Genomic DNA, 27,880 nt, shown 5'->3' with positions numbered 1-27,880 from the left:
GTCTGAAATTGGCCTTCGCCTGTCTCTGCTGGCAGGAGGTCTAGCTCCAAGTCCTCCCTGGAGCCCAGAGGTTAGCAGGGCATGTGGTGGGACTGAGGGGGAGAGGCACAGCAGAGAGCCAAGAAACCAGTGACTGTGTTGTGAATGTGCTGACCCCCAATGCATGCAATGCAGTGACAGTAGCAGGCAGGTCAGGAACTCAAGACGTGCCGGACAGGAAGGATCTGGAGACAAGCCCGGGCCGTCCCCGCCTCCTTTCCTTCCTCCCCTGCCCTCTCCACCCATGGGGCCTGTGGAGCAGAAGCCGCAGTCACTTCCTGAAAGCCACAGGCCCAGTTCAGTTCCCACTCTCACCGTAACCCGTCACCTGCCTGCCGCCATGGTAAGTGAGTCCCCAAGCCCTGGGAGAGCCCCACACACACACTGGTTGGAGGCAAGGGGTGCCACGGGTGAGAATTGGGGGGCATATTCCAAGAATAAAGTAGCAGAGAAAAGCCACTTGGAAAACAGGAATGACCAACACAGAGGCCCAGAGATGTGAAGCAGCCAGGACACACAGTCCAAGCTCCAAGGGGCCCAGGCTGTGACTACAATTATAGGGGGACTAGTGGGACTGCTCAGACAACTCCCCTCCCCTTGGGTCAGCAGGAACAGCAACCTGGTAATGGAGAGGTAGGGTGAGCACACCCAGGGTAAGCACAGGCGTTTCCAGTGGGTGACAAAGTGGATCAGGCACCCGCTGCTTGCCCCCACCCAGTCAGTCACCCAAGGCATGACCTGGCCCTGTGGGTCACCTGGGAGCCCTTGCTCCAACTCACCAGGTAGGGGTCTTTCGCAGAGGCCTTTCAAGCCAGAGTAGTGGCCTTTTCTCACATTCTCTGAATAGGAAAGTGAAGCATAACCAGGTGGAGAGGCAATGCTTTTCTGACCTTCCCTTCCTTTCCCCAATCTTCTTGACCCCAGGTGATTCCAGGTTTCGGGGAGCCTGTGGCAGGGGTGTCTTTGTGGGACTTGTCATTAGAGCAGGCCTGGTCTAGTTTGTGCATCTGTCTGTGTATAACCAATGGTATGGATGATCAGCACTATACCTAGGACAGACTGTGTGTGCCATAGATGACACACTGCCTGACCGTGCTTGGGGCGGGGGGGGGGTGGGGTGGGGGGGGGGGTGGTGCGCGTTCTGCCTACCATTTCTCATGGCATTATTGACTGAGTGTCCCCGACCATCACTATGGGATCTGGGACTGTGAGAAACCCTGCACCACATTTGCCTCCAGGTTCCCAAGTATCTCTGCATCCATCTCTGTGAGTCATGACTATCGGACTGAATGTGACTGAGTCTATGCCAGACTTTGTGGCCTCTATGTTCTTTATTTCAACAAATATTTACTGAGCACCTACTGTGTACCAGGCACTGGGAAGACAGCAATGAAATTAGCCAAGTCACTGCATTTAAAAAACAATATAAGTACAAAGAACGAAAGAAAAAGGAAAAAATAAACCTAAGTGACATAAATTTGATACATGGTGTCAGGTACTAAAAGAAAAACCATGCAGGTTGGAGACTCAGGGTTAACAGGCTCCCTCTGGCTGCTGTGGGGATACTAATCAGAGATGGAGGGTGGGCAGGAGTCCAGGGAGGAGGCAATGGGAAGGTGCATCTAATGCAGTGGTTCTCAACCCTCTGGCCCTTTAAACACAGTTCCTCATGTTGTGACCCAACCATAAAATTATTTTCGTTGCTACTTCATATCTGTAATGTTGCTACTGTTACGAATCGTCATGTAAATATCTGATATGCAGGATGGTCTTAGGTGACCCCTGTGAAAGGGTTGTTCAACCGCCAAAGGGGTCGCGACCCACAGGTTGAGAACCACTGATCTAATGGGTGACAGTGCTGCAGACAGTGAGAAGTGGTTGGATTCCGGATGTAATTTGCAATTAAAACAGAAGGAACTGGAGACATGGGGGTAAAAGAACAAGGAAGGGGTGGTGTGGGTCTGTGACCATGTCCACGTTTCTCCATGTTGGTCTTTACACAACTCCTGTGTGTACCAGTCCCTGACTGACTGACTGTGTCCCCAAGGGGAGCCATCAGGACTTCCGGAGCCTTCAAGCAAAATTCCAGGCCTCTCAGCCTGAGACCAGTGAACTCCCCCCCAAATCTCCAAAGCCTGAGTTCAAGAAACTCCCCAAGAAGTTTCCACAGCCTGAGCCCAGTGAGCACTCTAAGAAGCCCTCACCGCCCGAGTTCACTGATCTGCCTAGGAAGCCCCCACCGCCCGAGTTCATTGCAGTGCCCAGGAAGCCCCCACAGCCTGAGTTCACTCATCTGCCCAAGAAGCCCTCCAAATCTGAGTTCAGTGAACTCCACAAGAAGTTCCCAGGGCTCGAGGCCACCGTGCTCCCCAGGAAGCCCCTGCAGCCCGAGGTCAGTGAGGACCCTCAGAAGGCCTTACAGCTGGAGCCCAGTGCACTTGCCCAGAAGCCCCAGCAGCCTGACCTCAGCAACCCCATCAGGCCTCCCACCGAACCCAAATTCAGTACATTCCCCAGAAAGTTCTGGCAGCCTGAGTCCAATGAGGCTATCCTGAAGGCCTCACAGCCTGAGTTCAGTAACTTGCCAAAGAAGCCCCCACCCCTTGAGTTCAGAAAGCCCCAGCAGCCTCAGATGCCCCCCTGGAAGCCTGAGCCCAGTGAGCCCCACCCCAACTTTTCACAGCCTGACTTCAGCGCCTTCCCAAAAAAGACCCCACCACCTCAGCTGAGTAACCACCCCAGGAAGGCCCTGCAGCTTGAGCCTGGTGACCTCACCAGGACGTCCTCAGAGCCCGAGGTCTGTGTGTTTCCCAAGAGGCCACAGCAGTCTGAATTCAAAGCACTTTCTAAGCCCCCAAAGCCCAAGCTGAGCAGCCTCCCCAGGACGTCCTCAGAGCCTGAGGTCAGCTTCTACCACAGGAAGTTTCCACAATCGGAGGGCCAGGGGACCCCCCGCAAGTTTTCACAGCCTGAAAACAATGCTCTGCCCAAGAAGCCCCGGCAGGCAGAGTTCTTTGGGGATCCCTCTAGAAAGCCCCCACTGCCTGGCTCTGTTTCGGAGAGCTCCCTGCCCATGGCTGTTGTGGGCTCCAGCACCAGATTCCCACTCAGCCCAGGGTTTGGAGCGAGGCAAAAGAAGTCAGGAGTTCTCATTCATGGTGGAGGGTCAAGGCTGGGCCTCAAACCCGGCCACGCACCACGGCAGAGGCCTCTGCCTCCAGTCAGCAGCCTGGGACCGCCACCTGCCAAACCCCCGCTTCCCCCGGGCCTCAAGGATGTCCAGAGCTTTCAGAGACCCTCGGCAGCAATCACAAGTGAGTCGGGCACCCCAGGCTGAAAGGAAGGGGGCAGAGGCTCCCTGGCCATGCCTGCCTCCTTCCTGCTCTCCTCTTTCCACAGCTCTACAGAAGACCTGCTCTTCTGCTGGAATCCACTTCCAGGCCAGACAGCCTAAGGCCATCCTAAAGTGAGTGTGGAGAATAAGGGGGCACAGGTGCCAGTCATGGGCCTGAAAGAGGCCCTTATCTCAGGTACCCCTGCAGGGACCAAGAGGAGATCTATGAGCTGTACGATGATGTGGACCTGACAGACTCCAGCCCCAGCACCAAGGGCAAAGGTTTGTTGGCAGCGGGGCTGGACACAGCCAGCCTGGGTACCTGGGACCTATCTGCTGCAAGGGCATTTTCTGCCATTCTGTTTCCTGACAATGCAGGGGAGAAAGCAGGGTGGAGTAGGGGCCTTTCAGGAAGGTCACACCAGTTCCTGATGGGCAGCACAGCATAGTGAAGGGCAGCACAGAGGCCAAGAGCCAGTGAACATGATGTAGCCAGGGCAGAGGGGTGGCCCAGGTCAAAGTGGAAGAGTCGGGTAAAAAGCGGCAAGAGGACTTGGCGGTGTATTACACAGGAGCGAGAGGGAGCGAGGGAGCGAGGGAGCTGGCCTTGGGCCTGGTTGTATGTAGAGTGAAGCCTTCCCTGAATCGGGTAAAAGAAAGGCGTCAAGGTCCCTCATAGATCGATTGTGTTGGAGGTGCCTGAGGACTTGGGCCTGGACACAGGGTATATCCCTGACACCTCTCTCTGAGTGCTCTGAGTTCCAAAGGCCCCTTCTCTCCCCCTTCTTCCAAGTCTGCTCCTGGAGAGGATGCTAGCCTAGCAGGCCCACACCTCCGGCCCAGCACCAGGTTTAATGCCTTCACCAACGCTGAGTGCAAACAAAAAGTGCTTCCACACAAGCACTTTACATGTGTGTCACTGAATCTGCACAGACCCCTACCCAAGGCAATGTCATGCCCACTTATACATGTGGAAGCTTGAGGATGTGAGAAGTATCTTGTTGCGCTTACACAGCCAGTACACACAAGTTCAGGTCCCCGGCTTCCAGACAGCTTCCCTGCCCTGGCTTTGGAAGGCCTTGCCTCCGGTGGGGGAACCTTCCATCAGGGGTGTCTTTAGGATGCTACCTCTCCCTCCCCATTAGTACCTCCCACCCAGATCTGCTGCTTCTGTGACTACTTCTCCTGAGCTTTCTCCAGGGGCTGCTTACCAAAGCCCTCTGTTAGCAGTTCGTAGAGCTTTCTGACAGGGCCCCTCCTGCTTCTGCTCTAAATGTGGCTCTGAGGGGTCACTGTTGGGGACATGGACATGGAAAGGGAATGCCTGTGGCCACTCCACTTCCAGCAGCCTTGCAGGCATGGCCCACACCTTCCCCTTCCCCAACTCCAACCACTCAGAGCAATAGCTGCTCCACATCTTCACACAGCTGAAGGTCAGGCCCACCTTTTCCCCAGGATCTAAACAGGAGCCTGCCTTTCCCCATAGGGCCTGCTTGGGGTCACATTGCCAAGCTTGGGTCACAGGTACACCAGGTCCATCCCACACCCGTGTTCAGTGGTGTACTCTACTGCAACAATGGGTTTGTAGACTGCACCCATTGGGTGACCATTCCTGGTCTGGGCAGCCTCTGGAAGAAATAGGAGCAGCTGGAGTGGGTATTTTGGGTGGGATGGCACCATCAACTGAGCATCAGGCAGAGGCTGGAGGCAAGCTCAATGCCTGAAGGGGCAAGACCACCAAGCAAATACTCTCTCAGTGGGCTGCTTGAGCCTTCATTCTCCTGTTCGTGAGGCTCTCACTGTAAGCCAATTCCATGACCAACAGCCTCCTACTAGGAAGGCTGGTCACTTGCCAGGAAGTCTGCCCCACCCTGGGAGACCCTTCATAGTCTAGTCCAGTGGTCGGCAAACCGCGGCTCATGAGCCACATGCGGCTCTTTGGCCCCTTGAGTGTGGCTCTTCCACAAAAAACCACGTGTGGGTGCGCACATACAGTGTGACTGTAACTTCGTGGCCCATGCACAGCAGCCGGTTTTCGGCCTGGGCGAGTCTATTTTGAAGAAGTGGCGTTAGAAGTGGGGTGGGGGAGAGGTCGGGCGACGGGAGACGCAGCGCGGGGGGTGGGGTGGGGGGGGTGGGGGTGGGGGGTGGGTACATTGTTTTGAGGTGCGTTCGCTGAGGTCGACCCCTTCCAACTCTCCCATCCACACTCGTCTATCTGAAACAAGTATACAAGACGAGTGTGGATGGGAGAGTTGGGAGGGGTCGACCTCAGCGAACGTACCTCAATCAGATTGAGGACGTTTTTAGCAAAGGCCAGTTTAGGAGTACCCTAATTAAGTTAATAACAATGTACCTATCTACATAGTTTAAGTTTAAAAAATTTGGCTCTCAAAAGAAATTTCAATTGTTGTACTGTTGATATCTGGCTCTGTTGACTAGAGAGTTTGCCGACCACTGGTCTAGTCTCATCATTAGCCAGGCCAATCCAAGAACCGCACTCCTTTGGCCCCTTCTTAGAGGCTTAATTTGCCTCCAGGAAATGCTTTTGCCTCATTTTTAACCTAAATTTCATAATTCCTACAACCCAATCTGCTCTAGGCACCAGACATGAAATGGCCTCAAAAGCGTATAAATCCTCTCTCTCTACCACTTATCATCTGGGTGAACTTAGGCAGGTTATTTTACCTCCCAGAGCCTTTGTTTCCTTATCAATAAGTTGGAAATGACATGAATAAGGGGCAATGTCTTAAAAGCTGACAGAGGGAAGGCTCACTCAAGATCAAGCAACCAGGGTCAAGAGAGGCCAGGCTGATGGTCCCTGTCCTAATATGGTGTTCTGACTGCCCCCAGATGAAGTGCCATCTATCCAGCAACCCCCCAGGAAGCCACCAGAAGACCCTGAGCTCAGGTACCACCGGGCAAAGCAGGGAGGGGCCGAGCTCTGGGATAGCTGTGGAAGGGAACCCCTGAGGTGCTCATAAGCACCTAATTCCTTGAGTGACCCAGGAAAGAAAAGGCACCTCAGCCACAGCAGTTGTTGCCTGTGGACCCTAAGGCCCTGAAGAAAATCCGGAAGGCGGAGAAAGCTGAGAGGGAGTTCCGGAAGAAGTTCAAGGTTGGCAAGAGCCCTGGGAGGGCTGGGGTCAGTCCAGTTGCCCAAGGCCCCTGGGGTTGGGGGAGGGAGGGTCAGCACAGCCAAAGCTCTAACATGCCCCTCCCCAGTTTGAGGGGGAGATCGTGATTCAGACAAAGATGATGATTGACCCCAATGCCAAGACACGGCGTGGGGGTGGGAAGCACCTGGGGATCCGACGTGGGGAGATCCTGGAGGTGATTGAGTTCACCAACAAGGAGGAGATGCTGTGCCGGGACACCAAGGGCAAGTGTGAGTAAGCTGGGCTGGCAGACTGGGGAGACGGGCCCTACAACCGCCAGACCAAGAATTCACTCATCCCTGCTCTTTCTGCAGATGGCTATGTGCCCAGAGTTGCACTGCTGCCCTTGTGAGTGCTGCTGTGATTGGGGGTGGGGTGGGTGTTGATGGGCCCAGGGGTAACTTCTGTCTCTGCTAACCCAACTGTACTCTCCACCAGGGAAACGGAGGTGTACGATGACGTTGGCTTCTAGGGTATGTAGATGTGCTGGTTGGGTTGGCGGGGACCACAGCATTTGAGGAAGGGGTAAGCCCCCACCCTATTTCCCCTGGAGTCGTCACTGGAAATCACCCTTCCTCCTCTGTAGACCCTCTAGAAAGCCAACCATTTCCCCGAGAACAATAAAGCCTGCAGGACTTTAAAGGGGCCCAGGACAACCACCCACTAACCTAGGAATCCTGGATCCCAGCTTCAAGGCCACAGAACTGCCAAGGCTCACACCTGACTGTACATGGACCACATAAAGCCTTTCTTTAAAGTGATCACGGCTTCTTGTTTTTTCTTTCCCACCTGACAGGCACACAGTGTAGAGACATGATCAAACACTCATGGGTCTGTGGGGCCGACCCCCTCCTTCATGTTCTCACCTCTCAGGGATAAAGGCGAGGAGAAAAGTGTGGTGGGGAGGTGGCGGCAAGGAAACTCGTAACCTGATAGACTTCAAGGTTTGAATTCCTGTGACAGAGCCCTGTCAGCTGCCAATCATGATTGAGAGGGAGTCAGGCAGGACACATCCAACACTGCCCCGCCACATGCAGACAGGACAAGTGGCAACTGCTGCTCCTTACAGGCTGCAAGCAGCTGTCTAGCCCAAGTGGACCCATGTATGAGGTCACGTTTTGGTGGTGGTAGCCCAGTTTTGTTTTTGTTTTAATATATTTTTATTGAATTCAGAGAGGAAAGGAGAGGGGGAGAGAGATGGAAACATCAATGAGAATCATGGATCGGCTGCCTCCTGCAGGTCCCACACTAGAGATTGAGCCCGCAACCCAGGCATGTGCCCTTGGCTGGAATCAAACCTGAGACCCTTCAGTCTGCAGGCTGATACCCTATCTACTGAGCCAAACCAGCTAGGGCAGGGGGACCCAGTTCTGACACAGCCCAGGTATTAAGTTCAGCCTGAACCTCTATGGGACTAAACATGCTCAGAAACTCACACCCTGCTTAGTCTGTTTTTAGTAAAGAAAGCTATTATGAACTGAATATTTGGTCCCCACCCCCCTCTCCAAATCCTAATGCCTAATTTGAGAGGCAATTAGCTCTATTATCCCCAAGAAAGCTCTTTTGTCCTTTCTACCATGTGAGGTAACAGAAGGCACTATGAACCAGGATCTGGCTCTCTCACCAGACACTGAGACTGCTGGCATTTTAATCTTGGACTTCTGAGCCTCCAGATTGTGAGAAATCAATTTGTTGTTTATAAACCACCCAGCTTATGGTATTTTTGTTATAGCAGCCAGAGCAGACTAAGACAAAAGCTGAACTAGAAATGAACCCAATGTAGTGCCTGTACCCCTTCAAGAAACTGCACAGAAGGGAGACAGGACAGCTAACAGCCAAGTCTCCATTACCAACACAAGGGATTTAAAGTCCACTCAGGATAAAGTTTCCATAGTTAGTTCCTAAAGGAGCAGGGTCCACAGACAAGCAAGAATGGGGATGAGACTCCTGGTGTTCACAGCTCCAAAGGTAGAAAGGAGACTGAGTGGTTCCTGCTCCCCAAATATTGGGTGGTGGCCCCACAACACACACACAAAAGCAAGCAACTTTCAGGAACTGGTATTTATTATCAAAGTCATATTTGATGTCAACAAGATGCCACAACTACAAAAAAAATTGCGCACATTGCAATCTCAATGCAAACAGTCAAATGGAACCCCAGTCATTAAAAAAGTAATTCAAATTACCCCAAAAAGCAACTGAATTTTTTAAACATCTTTATACATCCAGCCAACAAATTAAAATGGTTAACAAGAAAAAATACAAATTCAGAGGTCTGGTATCGATGTTTAAAAAAGGCAACTGCTTAAGCATTTCTATCGATTCGAACATCAATCTCTCGGCCACTCAGCTTCATCCCATTCATCATCCGGCAGGCTCTCTCAGCCACCTCTGGAGACTCAAACTTAACCACACCGCACCCCTTGGACTTCCCATTCTCCATCTTGATGTCCGCATACAGCACGTGGCCTAGGCACAGGGAGGGAAAAAAAACACCACAACTCATCAGGCAAACCAGATCTTAGCCTCAGTGTGGGCTCCACTCAGTCCAAATCACCTGTGAATTTCGGTGGTCTGAGTCAAAAGGGAGAGTAGAGTACTCCCCACCCCTGGTGCATGAATGCCCAGAACACAGTGGCTGGGACCCAACTCTATAGCTCTCAGGCCAATTCCCATTCTTCTGCCAACAGGAAAAAATCTGACCAGACCCATGACAGCTTCAAATGCAGGTCTTTACACTCTGAAGAGTTAGCCAAAAAAGGGGAGGCCGTGAAGCCAAATTTATAAGCAAATTTTACAAAGTCTTCGTTTTTCACTACACCAAATCACCACATTTACAAAGCCATCACCAATATGATGTATACTTTTGCACTATCCAAATATAAGCTGTGTAATAATTAGCAGTTTTCACATATTCATTCATTCAAGCACTGATTAAGCATCCAGGTATGTGTCAAGCACTGTGAAAACAAGTGCACAGGAGAAAAGCCATAGAAACACAGGGCTCTCCTTCAGAGACTGCCAAGGACATGACAGGGTAGCCAGTGCTAGGAGACCACAACTCCAGAGCCATTAACTGAGAAAGGGTCAACATCCTGGAGGGCTTCTCCTGGGAAAGTTCTGAAACAGAGTTTAAGTTCACCAGAGGACTTGCTGATAACAGCTCTCAACAGAGCACTTCTGGAGAACAGCACTTGTAACTCAGGATTCAGAGACAGGAGGGAGAGGAGATGAAAGAGGAAGGAATCAAGCTGTACAGGGGCTTGTGAGAGTGAACTTTTCTCTTGTCAGCCCAGGGTCACTTCCAGATATGAGGCTAGGGAGACTTGCATGATCCAATCGGACTTTTCAGAATATCTACTACAATGTGGAAGCTGAAGAGTAGAGACAGAGGGCAAGAAGGAAGGCTATGGCTCAATAGCTAACCCCAGAGAAGAACCAGGAGAGCAGCATCATGGTGAAATATGAGCCACTACTGAAACAGGAAATGAGAACACGGAGGAAGCTTTGATCTAGCAAGCCACCTAGACTCTGGCTTAGGGCTAGGCCTCCATTTTACATGGTTAAAAGAACAGAAGTTGCCCCAACCAAATGGCTCATTTGTTGAAGCATCATCCCATACACCAAAAAGGTGGTGGGTTTAATTCTTGGTCAGGGCACATATATGGGAGGCAACCGATAGATGTTTCTCTCTCAACATAACCTCAGGTGAGGATTAAAAAATAAAACACACACACACAAACAGAAGTAGTGGGGGTGAGGGACAGGTAGGGTGGGAGGTGGGGGTCACCCAGAGACAACTTACTTTCAGCCAAAAAGTGAGCCTACCAGAATGGTTGCCTGGTGTGCCAGAAAACCACAATCACAGACCTTCAGCTTCACTCACATATAAGCTACTGCATACCCAGAGCCTGGCAATACCACACTCACAGGACCTGGTGGGCAAGTGCTGTCTGAAGCACAACTCAAGTAGGTTCTATGGTAGAAAGAGACCTTGTCTCAAATGTATTCATTTTATTTAGGTCTGTTACTTAGAAGCCATATGAGCTTGAGAATGTGACTTTGCCTGATCAAAAACCGTAAAATGGAAAAAAAAAGATTAAGGGTAATATGAAAACACAGGGGAAAAGTGTCTGACACATACAAGGAGACTCAACCTGCTTGAATATTTGCATAGGCAGAAAAATGGCCAAGTCCCATCAGCCCTCTAGAGTAAATAAAGTGGCTTTTAAAACTAGGATGGAAGGTTCATTGCATAACTTAAATGCATCATCAACAAGCTACGATTTCTGAAGCCACAACATATGGAAGCATCTAGAAAGCATTTCTCAAACACTTACCACATTCGTTGAATTTGTCCTTTAGCATTTTCCATGTAAAATCAAATGGGAGCTGGGGGGGAGAAGTAGGGGGGGGGAAAGAACAGACTGATGAGTGATTCAACCAAATCCTAATGTATAAACATTCCCATTATCTCTGAGGGTGACTTAAAGGATTTCCTATTACACAGAGAAATTGGCTGACCTCCCAACTGAGACTATCAACAGAAAACAAATTGGTCTGGAATGAGGTTTTAAACTAGCACACCAAGTTTACTCCATTGTAGCTTTTTCTGTCCATGGGGACATCATTCAGAGAGCAGAATGCACAGCTGCCTGTGGTTCAGGCCACAGAACCACTGAATAGTAGCTAAAGGCAGTCAATTTGGTACAGATAATTCACAACCAACCAACCATTTTTTCCTCTGTACTGTCAGGCCAAGGTTTAGTGGCTCTTCAAGCCAAGAGATCAGAAAACTAGAGTTCTTCATCTCACTGTTCCATCTAGTACTCAGGGAAGCTCAGTGTGTTCACAGAACCCACTATTCTTGCTGGAAAGTATTGTAAGCTGTCATATTCCCTCCTCATCCTACCAGCATCAAACTTGGGGACAGTGACAAGGTAGCCTCGATGCTACTCAGCTCCCTTTCTGAAGAGAACATAACCTCTGACTTTACTGGCCACCATTTGGTCTTGCTGACTTCCTGTCTCCCCCTTTCCTTTGCGCCTACAAATTGAGAGTTTCCAGGTGATCCACTTACATTTCTCACAAATATCTGGCAGGCCTTTCTGGCCACCCCAGGAGCATGGCCTCCAGCTCCACCAAAGGAACCTGCGAAGCTTCCTCCAAAGTTGCCACGCTCCATCTCGATGGCACGGTCAAAGCTGGCACTGCCACCGCCACCCATGGCCAGGCCCATGCGCTCAATGCCAGCGCCCAGGGCCGGGCCCATGGCAGGACCCATGCGCTCCAGGCTGTTGGCACCCATGCGCTCCAGGCCCATGCGCTCCAGACTGTTGGCGCCCATTCGCTCCAGGCCCATGCGCTCCAGGTTGTTGGCGCCCATGCGCTCCAGGCCGGTGGCCATGCGATCCATCACAGGGCCCATACGCTCCAGGCCAGCCCCCATGCCTGCGGGCACCATGCGATCCATGCTCAGGCCCATGCGCTCAATGGCAGGGCCCATACGCTCCACACCAGAGCCCATGCGCTCAATGGTCTGGCCCACACGATCAATGGGTGCGGCCATGCGCTCCAGGCCAAAGCCCATGCCGGCACCCATGCGCTCCACGCCAGATCCAATTCGCTCCATGGTCTGGCCCATGCGCTCGATGCTGGAGGCCATGTGGTCGAGGCCCAGTGGGCCCATGCGCTCGATGCCAGAGCCCATGCGCTCGACGGAGCCCATGCGGTCCATGACCAGGCCCATACGCTCAATTTCAGAGCCCACACGATCCATGCCATGGCCCAGGCCTGCGCCCATGCGCTCCATGCCAGCACCCCCAATGCGGTCAATGCCGGGGCCCATCCTCTCGATCCCAGGGACACTGCCTCCACCTCCACCTGAAAGAGGGACACAAAACACAGGCAGATATCAAGGACTTGTGCCAGCAGGGTGACCTGGGTGCAGAGGGCTGGGTACTTCACAAGCTCACCCACAATTCAAAAACTAAGCCCCGCAATAATTTATCATTTAGATATCCCTCAAATGTTGACAACTATTAAAGCTGGGTGGTGAATAAGTACTTCATTCTTCCTACTTCTGTGCCATGGTTGAAATTTACATTAAAAAAATTTTTTAAAAGGAAAAAACCCACCCCGGAAGATTTGTATTGACAATGTTGTCCATGTTACCTTGGAAGTGCTAGTAGTTGTGACAATCTTTTTGAGACACGGCTGTTGATTCCTGAGAGCTCCAGTTTTCCCACCACCAGAGACTGAGAAATGCTCAAGGAGAGGCTCAGAAATCCCACCCTCAGATGGTCACCCAGTGTAATGGATTACATGGTGACAATTCAAAATCACTCACCACCTTTAACCTCTCCCAACTTATCTCTTTAAGATGCCCTGCTGGTGGCCAATCTGGCTGCATTTCCTTAGCATCTCCAGAGCATAGAAAAGCTATAATATAGCCATACAAGCAAGAAGAGGCAAAGAAAACAAATACCAACACCATCACAGGTCCTTCTGTGTACAAATGAACACAGACAGCCACTTCCAGGGAACCTTATTCTGTCAGAGAAATCGCCAACCAACTTGTGTGTAACCTTGCTGGCTTTGGAGGAAAAGAATCCGATAGCACCACAGAGTGGATTCTGAAAGAGGCTTAGGATCCATACCTCACAGTCCAGCTGGACACATGTTAGCAGTTAGCAGTGCACAGTGACCCTGTGACCCTTGCAACTCTGGACAAGGAGGATCTGACTCCCACCACCAAGGCCTCTGCCCTCTACTTTACCACAAGCAGAGCTCGTGGGGCCCTCTCACTCAAGCTTTACCACCACCACTATCACCACCTGCCTCTGAAAATGGGCAATTGAGCCTGCAGCCCAGTACAAGATGTAAGTTAAGAACAAAGTTAACAGTTTCTATAACTGATTCCCTAATTGAACAACATCGTGATCTGGCATGAGTCATGCTCCTTCTCCATACCTGTTTCCTTGGGTGAATAACAAAACACCAAGTGGCAAAATATATGCACAATTTTAAGAATATTAGACTTTCAGAGTAGAAATTTCTCAGAAACTATAAAAAAAGGCAAGAGACTTCAAGAGGGGAGGTTGCGTGCCTACGAGCATCAGAAATGAGGCCAATCTCCCCCGCTCCACCACCATCACCACCAACAGCGGCAGAGAACTGGGAAGAAATGAGTTCTAGAATCAACCCACCACAGAAAGTGCTAGCAAGTGGAGTCACCAAGGAAATGCCAAAACACTCAGAGCAATGAGGACAAATCAGGTTGAAAATAGTACATTTAGTTTTAAGTACGCATTTTAAAAAGTGTATTACTGGGAGGATATATTTCAAAATGTTTACAGCATTCATCACTGGGCAATGAAATTTCAGATATTTACTTTATCCATAATTTTCAGAGTTGTTATGAGTACATGCATATATTTTACTAAGCAATTTTATGTATTAGGTGGCATATTTTTACAATCAGATAAAATACTTTCAGGAATTTATAATTTCATAGTATTAAAAACAAAAAAGCCCCCAAAGCATGTAAGCACATTATAATAACAATGGCAAACACAGCTCACATAGCCCTTAAATACTCTTTTACATGTATTAACTCATTTATTCTTCAAAACAATCCTATGAGGTAGTAGGTATTATTGTATCCACATTTAATAGTACAAAAATTAGAGAGGTTCAGTAACTTGCCAAATGTCACACAGGTAAGCAGAAGCTGACCCCCCCCCACCCCACCCCCGCAGGCAGTCTATTTTAGAGCCCATGTTTTACACCAACACACTTTACTATCCCTGGTAATAACAGCCTATTCTAAAAATCAAAACAGCAAAACTAAGCGTTTCCTACCTCCTCCCTGCTTTGCAATGATCTCTCCTCTCTTCAGTGCATTACTTAGGATTTCTAAGGAAATCAGGAAGAAAAAAAAATTAGCCAAACTTCTCTATGGTTAATAAGATTTTATTTATTACAGATTTCAGAGAAATACTACGAATTACGAAATTTAAAAAGGAAAGTGGGGGCAGGGGGTTGAGAAATACACATAGACAAGATCATTTTACTGGAAAATTGCAAAATCCTTGATAACGGGTCATGATGGGAGGAGCCCACATAGCTCCAAAGTGAGGCCCAGTTGGTAGAGCCATCTGGGAATGTGCCCAGGAAAGCCCATGTATACTCATGAAATGAATTTGGAAAGTCAGAAGAACAAAAACGGAGCCAGTGGTCCACACCCTCAGTACTCATAGACCAAAGTCTGCACTCATCCACACAGATCCAATCAGCATGTTAATATTATTCCGTAGCAAAACTAAAGCTACATTTACATCCCCAAACCCTGCAAACCAGCAGCAAGTGCATGCAGTGCTAGAAATGTGACCTAGTTAACAAGCCGTGAACGGAAGGATTTCAGCAAGCTAAGCCCACCAGCCCCACCTGGAAGGAGCTGGGTGTGAGGGTGACTAAGTGACAGACAAATCCTCAAAAAAATTAAAAACCCCAACACATTCAGCCGTCTAAGACAGAAAACACTGCTGCTTGCTTGCCAACAGTTCAAAGTTTGTGGAGTGCTATTATTAGTGATCACTTTTAGAAGTTTATTCTCAGTCTTTCATTATGTAGAGGAAACTTGGACTGTGCCATCCCCAACCTGGTCTTGAAGTAAGCTCAGTAACATGGACAATAGCCACTGGTCACATCAAGTTTTATGGCCATGACCACAAAGAGATTAAACCCTATCCCACAACTGTTTCTAGTACTGTCACTACCTGCTAGAGGAAGGAAGTGCACCAAAAATAATAGACCTCCATCCTGCCTGCAAACCCAGTACAGGACTTATTCTTCCATAAAGTCTATGATCCTGCTCAGCAGGCCTAAGCCTACTCTCACTTTCCTAAAACAGTACTTAGATCAAACCGTTTCTGGAAAAAGCCTTCACAATGGCTCCACCACTGATTTAAAGGACAAATTCTTTTCATGGGCACTCATTCACAGGTCTCCCTGCTCACTCCCAACTTGAATCTGTTCTTCCCGCCTCAGATAGACCATCACCTCCAAGCCTCTACACCTGACACTGTCTAGCCTCCTATCTTCCAACACACCTTCTACCTATGCTGAACCCCCTTGGACACCAGCCCCTCCAGTTCAAGATCCAGGGCTCTTTCAGCAGCATGCCATCTAGGGCAGTGCTTTTTAAAATCCGAACACTGAGAAAATCATCATCTTTGTGTGGTGCTTACATGGCTGTCTAAGGGATCAGGAATCAACAACTCTACCAGCTCCCTTGCTAAGCCACTTTGATATATTGACCTCCAGTGCTAACTAGAGCCACTCTTAGCATTGTCTCCTCAGCTGCACTATCTCCTCTCCTTCAAGGTCAAGAACCACATATTTATCTATAGCCCTGAAGCATCAAGTACAGTTGTTTGCACTAAGAACTGCCTTGACAGGAGAAAAGGGACACTGAGTAGCGAGGCACTATAGAAAGTAGCACCAAAATAATTGAACTGTCAAATAAACAACACAGAAAATTAAAATCAAGAACGGAATCTGGAAAACCAATCCAGGTAACTACTCTAAAAACCTGACAAATATTTTATTTGGTACAAAGACCTTTTATCTTAGTCTGATGATAAGTAGCAGTAAGGAAATCCAGACAAAGCCTTGTTCTTGTCACTTTGGGAGCTTCAGTACAGATGACAAACTCAATCAGAGAGAAGGTGCCAAAGCAGCAAAAGGAACAAGGCCCACAGATGTATTTTTATCCAGGTCAGGACAGGAAGAGTTTCCTGTTGCCACATGAAGTAACCTCACCAGATCCCCTGTGTCATCACAGAAGCACCACAGAGCAGCAAAGGATTAAGGGTTCAGAGCAGAAAAAAGTGCTCTTAAGAACAGTTACATACCACATGTTCTTCTCACCACAGGTAGACACAAATTAGTATTTGCAGCCAAATGACAATAAATTTTTAAAAATATATTTTGATTTATTGATTTCAAAGAGGAAGGGAGAGGGAGAGAGATGAGAGAATCATTGATTGGCTGCCTCCTGCACACCCCCTACCAAGGATCCAGCCCACAATCCAGGCATGTGCCTTTGACCAGAATCAAACCCAGGACCCTTCGGTCCGTAGGCCAACGCTCTATCCACTGAGCCAAACCGGGTAGGGCCAAACGACAATAAACTTTAAAACAATTTAAAAACACTATCATTTCAAACACAAAACCAAAGCCAGTCATGGAAATAAAAAACTTTTAACTGACCTAGTCATATACAAATTATAAACTCACTCCCAAATTCTAAAAGCTCTGGAATAATCTAGAATCATATCAAGTACGGGGGGAGGTGGAGGGGGGGAATGTCTTTACTACCAGCCTAGTAAAATATGAGGAAGTCATTTAAGTTACCTAACCATAGACAGGAAAAAAGTGAAACAAGTCTCCATCAACAACAGTATCTACTCCGAATGAGTTTCTACTAGTTCCTGATCTTCATGAAGAACACAAAGACGAGGTCCTAAAAATAAGGTACAGAATTAAGAATTATGTCTTGCCTGGCCAGTGTGGCTTGGTGGTTGAGCGTCAACCTATGAACCAGGAGGTCACAGTTCGATTCCCAGACAGGGCACATGCCTATGTTAGAAGCTCGGTGCCTAGTGGGGGGTCATGCAGGAGGCAGCTAATCGATGTTTCTCTCTCATCAATGTTTCTATCTTTCTATCCCTCCCCTCTCTCTAAAGATTAACATATTTAAAAAAAGGGTGGGGGAGGGGTTGGGGAGGAGGAGGAAGTGGCAGCGGCTGCAGGTGTCGCTGCGACCAACCTGCGACCAACCGAGCTGCTTCTGAACACCCAGGCCTGCGCCGGAGCCCACGCCCAGCTCTGCTGCCCCCCCCCAAAAAAATTAAAAAAGAAAAGAAAAAAGAACCCTGTTCACTAATGTGCTGAATGATGACTCTTTCTAGGGCCTCCATAAAGTCTAATATAGTTCATCTCATACAAACCAGACCCCAAAAAACTTAAAGTCCTCACACTCAGCCCATAGTGTCCCATAAAGACAAAGGCTGAGCGCTTTGAGGTTGTAACCTAGCAGTCTCTTATCTGCACTGGTGAGAAGCAGGTGAAGATGAGTTAGAGCAGGGGCAAATCCATGCTCTAAAATACCTTTGAGAGAAACAAACTTCTGAGTGCAGGAACAAATAATCTCCTTGCAACACACTAAAAAGGAGAATTAAGCTGACAGTAACAGAAAAACCTAAACTCAAAACAGGGGGAGATGTCCATGTAAAAGTAAAGAAGAAATTGCTTTGTAATTTAACTAAAACTAAAATGAGTTTCTCTGTAAAAAAAAAAAAAATAAAATAAATAAATAAATAAAATGAGTTTCTCTGCATTTAGGCAGGCCCAATACTTAAGGTCTTCCAACATTAGAAAACTTCTCTAGTTCACCGAGCTCTATCGAAAGGCATCAGAAAGCACACCATAACATTCTTGCTAAGTGGAATAGCATCCTGGACTAAGCAGACCTACACTCCACTTAGCAGGGCCTTGACAATCTCTACCAGAATAGAGCACCAGTTATGTAAGTATAGCAGTTTCAACTCCCACAGACAGCAAATATCTCATACCAATGTTGACAAAGAAGCCACCAGAAAAGACTAAAGTGGTACTGTACATAGCAATAAAAATTCAAAGACCAAAAGTTCTTTTATCTAGGTCTAGAAAACATACAATTTTTTTGAAGACTAAGGAAGGAAACCAGCAGACTTTGCCTAAGAAAGAACCTCCAAAACCAGAGTGCTCCTGCACCTCCAGGGGGCTGACCCCCGCCACCACGGGGGCCCCACAGGGCCTTTCTTACCCATTCCTCTGCCAAGGGGCTCTCCAAAGCTTCGAGACATTCCCATCTCGTTTCTGGCAAAGTCTCTTTCAAATCCTCCACCCATGCCACGCTCCATCTCTGTGGAAAAAAATATTACCCTAGGCCTTTCCAGGAATATCATTATATTTTAGACATTAACAAAACAAAAAACTCTTATAGACACTACAGCAGCCACCACCAAGTCAGTATATTTAGTTTTTCTATACAAAACCAACATTCATCCTTTATTCCTAAAAAAAAAAGTCACCTCAAGTGAATCCCTGAAAGCAACCTACCTTACTCCATGAAGGACTAATTTACAACATCCATTACAGCCACACATGGGCACACCAAGCACCTGCTACTCGTAACTGACCTGGGGGACTGCAGAGCACGTTGAGTCAAAGATAGGCTGCAAGAGAGCCTGTTTATGTACCAGCAGCAGCAGGTACCATTTCTGGCGCACTTGCCACATGCCCTGCCCTGCCCTGCACTTTATGTGTGCTACTATTTCATGGAATCCTCACAACCAGCCCCCCCCCCACCCCAATATTACCTTACACCACCTCTGCCCCTTTACAAAGAAACTGAGGCTCAAATGACTTCGTAACTTGACCAGGGTCACATTCCTGGTAAGGGGTGAGGCGAAGGTTGAAACCTAAACTTAAAGTAAAAGCCCCTGCTGTAATACACAAGCACAGCCATTTATAAAATAAATAAATAAATAAATAGACTAGAGGCCCCATGCACAAATTCATGCACCAGTGGGGCCCCTCGCCTGGCCTGCGGGATCGGGGTGAAACCAGCTCTCTGACATCTCCCGGGATCCCGGATTGCAAGAGGGCACAGGCCAAGGGCATAGGCCAGGCCGAGGGACCCCACTGGAGCACGAATGGGGCCGGGGAAGGATGCGAGAGGTTGGCCAGACAGGGAGGGCTCCAGGGTGTGTTGGCCTGTTTTGCTCAGTCCCGATGGGCCGGACCCCAGCAGCAAGCTAACCTACCAGTCCGAGTGTCTGCCCCCTGGTGGTCAAAGCACGTCATAGCGAGCAGTTGAATGGCCTTAGCATATCATTAGCATATTACACTTTGATTGGTTGAACAGAGGACCAGACACTTAGCATATTAGGAGTGGTTCCATCTACATAATGGAATTTGGGTAACTTCATTTTTTTCTATGCTGACAGCAGGAGTATTTATTTTTTACAATGTCTTTTAAAAACAAAGGCCTTACTGCCCCAAACTCCACCCTCTGGGAATGGAAACTAATGTCCCTGGTGTAACTGCTGTCAGTGTGGACACTGAGCTACTTGTATATTCTAAAGCAGCAGCTGTCAATCTTTTGGACATCACAGGACCACTGGTTGGTGACAGCTGTTCTAGACGGTCTTTACATTGTATGCTTTAAAACAATAGAAAACCCTTTTGACTTGAAACTTGCAAAATAATAATAAATAAAAAATGCAAATTACTTTTTCTCCTTCCCATATTGAGAGGTCCTTGAAAAATCTAGTTTATTATCTTGCTCCCTAGAAATATAAGGTAGACAGGTGCTATTTGAAGGACATCTCTTACTGCACAACTACAAAATAATGGCTATATCCTTATGATTTCCATTGGAAGGAGGCTAGAATTAGTATGGAAATCCAACAGTTTTGGCAATGGTGGGCTTTATATTCATAGTTTGAATCAACCCAAATGAATCCCATAGATTGGTGGCATGCTATCTGCTGGAAATGTAGGTAACTTGTCCAAGCCTGTGTCTGGTGGGCAGAAAAGAAATCCCAGAGTGGCCTATAACAGATGGAGTTCTCCAACACTATTTTAATCCCTATCATAAGCCTATGAAGAAGGCAGCACCCATCCCCTTTCAGATAAGAAAGTCATATGCAGGCATTAATGCATTGTTAAAGGCCTCAGAACTAATCTTCCCAACTGTCAACAGGCCGCAGAATTCAGGAAACCCTGTGTGAAGTCCAATGTACTCGGGGCGGGGGGGTATTTTTCACTGCCAAATACTGCATCAAATCAGTCATTATTTGATATGTGATTACCTTTCAATTTAAAATTTTTACATCCATTCTACCAAGATTTAACAATCTACTGGATGGCCCCAAAAAGCTGATTAATTTCTAATCTGTTATCAGCACCTGTGACCATAATACTAGTATATGCATTACAGTCATCAACTAAACATTAAATTAAATCTGAAACATCTTCAATTTTTTTCTAGTGATTAAAACTTCCCTTGGATCCAGCACCCAAGGGATCTAGAGTCGATCCCACCAAATTAGAACACAGTTCAAATATAAGAAGAAAGGCTCTGTTCTCTACTGTAGAGAATGGAGGTAGACTCAAGTATCTATACCTCAGAACATCCAAGAACACAACCTAAGAACACATCCTCCACTGTTTGACTCTCCACAAGAATCAGCACTTTAAAGCTTTAATCACCAGACTCAAAATTAACTGCAGCATTCCAGCTGCCAAGTCATCAAGGACTTTATCCATCTGGCTCAGCACAGCCCCCACTCTGTTCCCAACTACTTCTAAATCATTTCAGTCCACTCAGAGTAACAACCCAAATCCCCTTTCTAATGACTCATCTACTCTGAATAAACACTTGATCAAGCCAAATTTCTCCAACTTTTATTTTTATTAAACATCCCAGGCACACATAAGCCACAGGCAAGCCTGAGAACACACTGGCAACACAGACCTTTGTCCTTCCATTCCTAACTCATGGTGAGGGCCTTCCTACATCTTTTTTTCCCACCATGAAGAACACTTTACTCATCAGGACATCGTTTTCCAGTTGACATCTGATGTCTATCCTAGTAATGTATGATTGCGCTATATATCTCCCCAATATCCATTACTACAGACCAGCAAAGAAAGGTTTAACCCCAGATCCTTAATGGCTTCCAAGGAATTTTATGTGTATAAAGGAAGCAGTGTTCCCACAGGCAAGGTCAGAGTCTACCAAAACCCAGAGGATTTTAAAAAGACAGATTGCAGGTTTCTCACAGCACACTCAACAGCCCTGCTAGTGAGGGAGGCTGCTTAAAGCCAGTGCTAGGGGCAATTCTAAAAGGCAGGATTGCAGCATATTAAAGAGTCAGACTCTGGAGTCAGAAAGCCTGGGTCCACCATTGCTAGCCATGTAACCCAAGGGCAAGTCACTCTCTGGGCCTCAGTTTCTGCTTAAATGGGGATAACAGTACCTACACATCATGTGGTTCTTGCAAAAACTAATTGACACAACACACTGTCATTATAATTAATATTATCATTATAGTTCTATTAAGAGGTCGGAAGGGCTGTAAGATTTGAATGATAGTGCACAAAAATTTGTGTTATGTAAAACTAAATTAATGCTTCTGCTTACAACTCAAGAATCATCAGGGCAAATGATAAAGAACTCATCAGTCCAGCACTCTAGGGGAAACACGAACTTCATAAAAAATGCTAAAGAAACTAATCCCTTACACTTGGAGACCATTTTAAAGGGTGCAAAACATAAGCACAGGTATCTACATGATGCTTGCTAGTGTTGCAGGCAATAAGATAGCTTTAAATTTTTACTGAACTATTACTGGAGAAGATTCAGAATACAGGATGTCTCAAGAATTTAGTGACCAAGAGAATAAAAACCTACCATTATGTCTAGCTTCTAAAACTACAAACTTACAGTTTTACTGATATTTAAGGCAATTCAAAGACATTGATTTGGTAGAAAAGTGGAAGGGGAGAATAATGTATTAAAAATGGGTCTACTGCCTAAAGGTCACACAAGACCCAACAGCCAGCAAAGAGTAAGAGGCAAGCAGGAAGGCAACACTTGTCTTACCGTTTATCCTGCCCATGTTCATCCCAGATCCAAATCGACCCATGTTTTCCATACCACCACCAAAGGGACCCTCCATGCCTGAAAGAGAATACACATTTCAGCACCATCCCTATGAGACCTGCTTAGACTGCTTAGGAAAAGAAAACGGTTTTCACAAGTTTCATTTGGGCATATTTTATTTTCTGCAAGGAACTTGCTTACCAAGTTTATGGACTTTTAGAAAAAAACAAATGTTAGTGCTCCTTGCTTAAAATCAGCACCCTCTGCCGAAACCGGTATGGCTCAGTGGATAGAGCGTCGGCCTGCGGACTGAAAGGTCCCAGGTTCAATTCTGGTCAAGGGCATGTACCTGGGTTGCGGGCACATCCCCAGTAGATGTGCAGGAGGCGGCTGATCGATGTTTCTCTCCCATTGATGTTTCTAACTCTCTATCTCTCTCCCTTCCTCTCTGTAAAAAAATCAATAAAATATATTTAAAAAAAAAAATCAGCACCCTCAAAAAAGCTGATCTGATCCACCCCTTCCATGAATCACAAACAAACAGTGGTCCAGAGAGATGAAGTGATTTGCCCAAAGACACAGAGCCAGTAAGTAAGAAACCCAGAACCAAAAGCCAAGGCACCCATGGGAAGAAAGGACAGGTTAATTTCAAGACTTAAACTTTTTTGAAGTCAAAGTAAAAGTAAAAATTTCATGCAGGGCTTAAGAGAAACAAATAGGAAAAAAGAGAGAAAACCATAACTAAAAAGGATTACATTTGTACTTTATTTTAAATTTCTTACCTCCCATTTTATTTATTCCAAATCCTATGCCTTCCATTCCCATTCCTTAAAAAGAAAAAGTCAATGCAAATTAAAATTATGTCGAAGCAGTAACATTTGAACTTAAAAAAACCACAACACACACACACAAGAAATTCTAAACCAGCAAATGTATAAATACCACTGATTATGAATATATTTTAATTGTCAAGAAAAGGGGAGGTGGTGGGGGTGCCATTTCAACTGTCAAACAATCACATTCCCCAAAAAGTATTTAAGCCTTTAACAAAATAATCACCACATGACTCAAAATTATGTAGGATTCATATAGTTTAACTAAATGCTCAAGACAGACAGTTTTAAACATGAAATCTAATTATAAGATACAGACTAGGTAACATTCATTAGAAACTTATTTTAGGGGAAGTATATTTAAAAATCTCTTTGAAAGGTAAAATTCTGTAAGTCAGGGGTGGGGAACTTTTTTCTGCCAAGGGCCATTTGGATATTATAACATCATTCACAGGCCATACAAAAGTATCAACTTAAAAATTAGCTTGCTATATTTGGTCAAACATTTAATTAATTCACCCCGAACGCCTTGGCGGGGCCAGACCAAATGATTTAGAGGGCCTTATATGGTCCTGGACAGACATTCCCCACTCCTGCTCTAAGTAAAAAGCAGTTCCTAGTAACACTGAGGCTTCCCTCCCCCAACCCAAGCCGCCTTTCCTCTTAGGTATCAGGTAGGACGGTGTGGTGGTCAGATTAGTAGAGCCTCTTTGAGGGGCTGACCCAGGCCTTAGGTAGGCCCCAGAGTTTAAGCTGAAAGATAAGGAATATAAAGAACTGATAATAGCAAGGTAGAGGTGCACCCATCTTGAAATTCAAAGGATTTCAAGAAACATTTAAGTCGGAAGTCATAAAAATATTTAATAGTATATAAATGCCTCACTGCACAGAAATGAAAATGCTGTTTAAAGTTTGTTCTACACACCAAAGCCTTTATTCATTAGCTATTTCTTATCTTCTTTGAACAAAAACAAAACTGTGCATCACATGTCCTGTGGCCTACAATAACTATGCTGTCATGTAATGAGGCCCCCCCAGGCCTTTTAGCATCCATCAATGCCCCTACCTCTAGAAAACGTATCAACACCAAGGCCTTAGCCCAAGGGCGTCTGAGTAATAGACTGTGGCAGTGCTGTGGTCCCATGATCAGGAGACTTACAGTCTCTGTCACTAACTGATAGTGTGACCTTGAGCAAGACCAACTCTCTGGCTTGCCTCCTTTTATTGAATAGCTTAACTATGTCAGCTCAGAAGGTTATGCAAGGATAAAATGCTAAGGTATGATGGCTTTAGGGGGAAAAAGGATTCAATTCAGGAAAAATAAAAAAAAGCAGGGGCCCTGGCTGGTTTGCTCAATGGTTAGAGAGCCAGTCTATGGGCCAAACGGTTGCAGGCTTGATTCCTGGCCCTAATTGGGGCATGTGCAGGAGGCACCAGTCAATGTGTCTCTCTCACATCAATATTCCTCTCTCCCCGTTCCTCCCTCCCTCCCACTCTCTCTCTAAATATCAGAAAAAATATCATAGGGCAGTGATGGCGAACCTTGTGAGCTCGGCATGTCAGCATTTTGAGAAACCCTAACTTAACTCTGGTGCCATGTCACATATAGAAATTTTTTGATATCTGCAACCATAGTAAAACAAAGATTTATATTTTTGATATTTATTTTACATATTTAAATGCCATTTAACAAAGAAAAATCAACCAAAAAAATGAGTTCGCGTGTCACCTCTGACAGCGTGTCATAGGTTCGCCATCACTGTCCTAGGGTGAGGCTTAAAAAAAAAAAAAGAGGGAACTCTGCCCCAATTAAATCCTTATTCTTTTTAAACTACTCAATGTCAAATTATCTCAATAACTAGAGGCCCAGTGCACGAAATTCATGCAGTGTGTGTGTGTGTGTGTGTGTGTGTGTGTGTGTGTGTCCCTCAGCCCAGCCTGTACCCTCTTCAATCTGGAACCCCTCGGGGTATGTCCGACTGCCGGTTTAGGCCATAGGGATGGGGCCTAAACCGGCAGTCGGACATCCCTCTCACAATCCAGGACTGCTGGCTCCCAACCACCCGCCTGCCTGATTGCCCCTAACTGCTTCTGCCTGCTAGTTTGATGACCCCCTAACCACTCCGCTGCCATCATGATCGATGCCTAACTGCTCCCCTGCTGGCCCAGTTGCTCCCAAATGCCCTCCCCTGCAGGCCTGGGTCCCCCCCAACTACCCTCCCCTGCCAGCCCGGTCACCCCTAACTGCCCTCTCTTGCTGGCCTGATCGCCCACAACAGCCCTCCCCTGCCGGCCATCTTGTGACCATATGGCGGGTGGCCATTTGTGCAAGTGCATGACAGTGAATTTGCATATTACCTCTTTATTATATAGGATTATTTTAATTATATATTGTTAATAACTTTACACTCCCCATAAGTCTCTAATCAAGGTACACTGTAATTCTCACCTGCAGGTCCTATGTTTCCCATGCCAATGCCTTTATTTAGGTGATTGGCATCGATAGGCTGCCCTCCTGGTCCTAACCCCATGCCAATACCACCAAGTCCATCTGAAAGGAAAAGAGAAAATCAGAAGTGTAAATTCCACTAACTTAGAATAAACCATGACTCTCAACAGCAAAAGAATCATAACTGTCAAGCTCCATTTCCACCCACCTCTACAACAAACACAGGTTCTAATTCGTAACTCAACAGTTGTACACGTGAGAGCTCTCCTTTTTAAGGCTAACCTTTTACAGATCAGTTTGTGATATGTAGAAAGGCACAACTAAAAATCAGTTCACTTCAAAGTTACAGAGAACTGTGAACAGCTCACACAGTAAAAATTGTGAGCACCTATTTGTTTCCCTAAATAAAAAGGCAACTCAAGCCCTGGCCATTGTGGCTCAATGGTTAAAGTGTCACCCCGAGCACCTAAGGATTGCAGGTTCGACCCCAGCCCTAATCAGGGCACATGTGGGAGGCAACCAATCAGTTTCTCTCTCCCCGCCCCTTCCACTTTCTCTTAAAAAAAAAAAAAAATCAACAGAAAAGGGTGAGGATTAAAAAAAAAAGGAGGGCAACTCAAGACATTAGGTGGCAAGTGTGACAAATATGCCCACTTCCACCTGCCAATCTCTACCCCAAAGCTTCCTAACCCATGGATTAATACCCAGCCCACCCTCAAGTCCACAAACAGGGACCCAAGAATACAGATTGGTCTCAAAAGAGCAAACAAGGTTTGCCCTGACTGGGTGGCTTGGCTGGTTGGAGTGTCATTCTGTACACCAAGAGATTGCAAGTTTGATTCCAGATCAGGAAACATACCTAGGTTACAGGCTCAATCCCCAATCGGGGCACATATAGGAAGGAAGCAATTGATGTTTCTCTCTTTAAAATCAATAAAAATAGCCTGGCTGGTGTGACTCAAATTGGTTCAGCATCATCCCAGACCCCAAGAAGGCCACTGGTTTGATTTCTGGTCAGTAGCGGACGTGTAGGAGGCAGCTGATAGATGTTTCTCTCTATCAATGTTTCTATCTCTCTCCCTTCCTCTCTTAAAAAAAAAAAAATACCTTAGCTGGTTTGGCTTAGTGGATAGAGCACCAGCCTCAAGACTGAAGGGTCCTGGGTTCAATTCTGACCAAGCGCACATGCCCAGGTTGCGGGCTCAATCCCCAGTAGGGGGGTTCAGGAGGCAGCCAATCAATGATTCCCTCTTATCATTGATGTTTATATCTCTCCTCTCCCTCTCTGAAATCAATAAAAGTATTTTAAATAATAAAAATATTTAATTAATAAAATCAATAAAAATTTAAAATTTAAGAATAGTCAATAAGACCTGAGATAGTGTAAGACACTTGCAGTGCTCTAGTTGACCATGGTCTGAGGCTTAAACCAAGAACAAGAAACTGTTTTTTAAATGGAAAAAGGTTCATTAGAAAGGGGGATGGAGGAGATAAAAGGGCATGGGGGTATAAATGGCAATAAAGAGAGACTTGACGAGGGTGTTGAACACATAATAAAATGTACAGATGATGATTATAGAACTGTACACCTGAAACCTATATAATTTTATTAACCAATGTCACCCTCACAAAAAAAACCTGACAGAGTTCCCAAGTGTTTAATCTGATTAACATCCCTCTGTTAAAAAAAAAACAAAACAAAAAAACAAAAACAAAAACATCCCTCTGTTTTTAAATTGCGGAGAAACAGCAGCAGGAAATTACCAAGGTTACTTACTCCCCAATTACTGATGACTTCCAAGTCAACCCTCTGAAATGTGCTCAGAGACCAAAAAGCCTTGGATAATGGGCTCCCTGGGGCCCAGTACCTGCCTGCCAAAGTTGCCAATCAGCACCACCCCCGTCACCCTGCAGAAAGTCAACAAGAGCCACCCCCCTTGACCCTGGATGACCACTGCAAATGATCACATTGGTTATGACAAAAGAAATGTGGTCCTTCAATAAATATTAACTTTCAATAGATAAGCCAAGTCCTATTTTTGAAGTCACTGACTTCCCCTCAATATCTGCCTCTATTATGCTTCTGTAACCATGAACTGCAAAAGCACACAAAAGTTAGCATTCTAGTCTCTGATGGCTGGGCATCAAACTTAAGTCACTGCCCCAGACTGTAGGCATTGGCTGGCACTCCAACAGCCCCACCCCAATTGCCTTATCTGGTAAGAAGTCCTCCCTAGCAAAGCATAAGCAGTTCCCACCCTCACCCACCTCATCCTTCCCAGTCTTCCATCAACACACTAGCCTGGGTCTGCACTGCTGATTTCCCAACCCCCATGCTACAACAGG

At 46.6% G+C, this 27,880-nt stretch overlaps 2 protein-coding genes across 13 annotated transcripts in view; one reads left to right on the top strand and one right to left on the bottom strand.

Moving 5' to 3' along the window:
- Positions 1-102: 102 nt before the first annotated feature.
- PRAM1 (PML-RARA regulated adaptor molecule 1) lies at positions 103-7,292 on the top strand. Of its 5 annotated transcripts, none has more exons than XM_059695912.1 (10): positions 103-382; positions 2,087-2,431; positions 2,576-3,353; positions 3,439-3,505; positions 3,570-3,655; positions 6,227-6,284; positions 6,383-6,491; positions 6,599-6,761; positions 6,846-6,879; positions 6,970-7,292. In XM_059695912.1, the coding sequence occupies exons 1-10, from the start codon at positions 164-166 to the stop codon at positions 7,001-7,003; spliced, it is 1,893 nt and encodes a 630-aa protein (XP_059551895.1). In that variant the 5' UTR covers positions 103-163; the 3' UTR covers positions 7,004-7,292. The 5 variants fall into 5 exon arrangements, 4 of the variants coding, with proteins under 4 accessions (XP_059551895.1, XP_059551894.1, XP_059551897.1 ...); XM_059695911.1 differs by having other exon boundaries at positions 2,087-3,353; positions 6,970-7,004; positions 7,118-7,292; XR_009452914.1 differs by lacking the exons at positions 6,846-6,879; positions 6,970-7,292 and having other exon boundaries at positions 2,087-3,353; positions 6,375-6,491; positions 6,599-6,736.
- Positions 7,293-8,577: 1,285 nt separating this feature from the next.
- The window catches only part of HNRNPM (heterogeneous nuclear ribonucleoprotein M), a 47,074-nt gene continuing 27,771 nt past the window's right edge, over positions 8,578-27,880 (bottom strand). For 2 of the 8 annotated variants that reach the window (XM_059695917.1, XM_059695919.1), the window contains 8 exons: positions 25,535-25,636; positions 23,035-23,079; positions 22,253-22,330; positions 18,404-18,502; positions 14,395-14,448; positions 11,612-12,414; positions 10,872-10,923; positions 8,578-9,000 (listed from right to left, as the gene is read on the bottom strand). In XM_059695917.1, the coding sequence (XP_059551900.1) occupies positions 8,837-9,000; positions 10,872-10,923; positions 11,612-12,414; positions 14,395-14,448; positions 18,404-18,502; positions 22,253-22,330; positions 23,035-23,079; positions 25,535-25,636 (1,397 nt within the window). In that variant the 3' untranslated portion in view covers positions 8,578-8,836. The remainder of the gene's footprint in view (positions 9,001-10,871; positions 10,924-11,611; positions 12,415-14,394; positions 14,449-18,403; positions 18,503-22,252; positions 22,331-23,034; positions 23,080-25,534; positions 25,637-27,880) is intronic. The other 6 variants (XM_059695922.1, XM_059695923.1, XM_059695915.1 and 3 more) reach the window with 5 other exon arrangements.

The sequence above is a fragment of the Myotis daubentonii genome, chromosome 5 (assembly GCF_963259705.1).
Source record: "Myotis daubentonii chromosome 5, mMyoDau2.1, whole genome shotgun sequence".
Lineage (NCBI taxonomy): Eukaryota > Metazoa > Chordata > Mammalia > Chiroptera > Vespertilionidae > Myotis > Myotis daubentonii.
The sequence above is the reverse complement of the archived record's forward strand: the minus strand, read 5'-3'. Positions and strand labels throughout refer to the sequence as shown.

Excerpts from the sequence above, each read along its gene's own strand:
- PRAM1 (XM_059695911.1), top strand. The coding sequence starts at position 164 with ATGCAATGCAGTGACAGTAGCAGGCAGGTCAGGAACTCAAGACGTGCC. Across the intron at positions 383-2,086 it reads GTCACCTGCCTGCCGCCATG|GGGAGCCATCAGGACTTCCG; the intron begins GTAAGTGAGTCC and ends TGTGTCCCCAAG. Across the intron at positions 6,762-6,845 it reads CCGGGACACCAAGGGCAAGT|ATGGCTATGTGCCCAGAGTT; the intron begins GTGAGTAAGCTG and ends CTCTTTCTGCAG.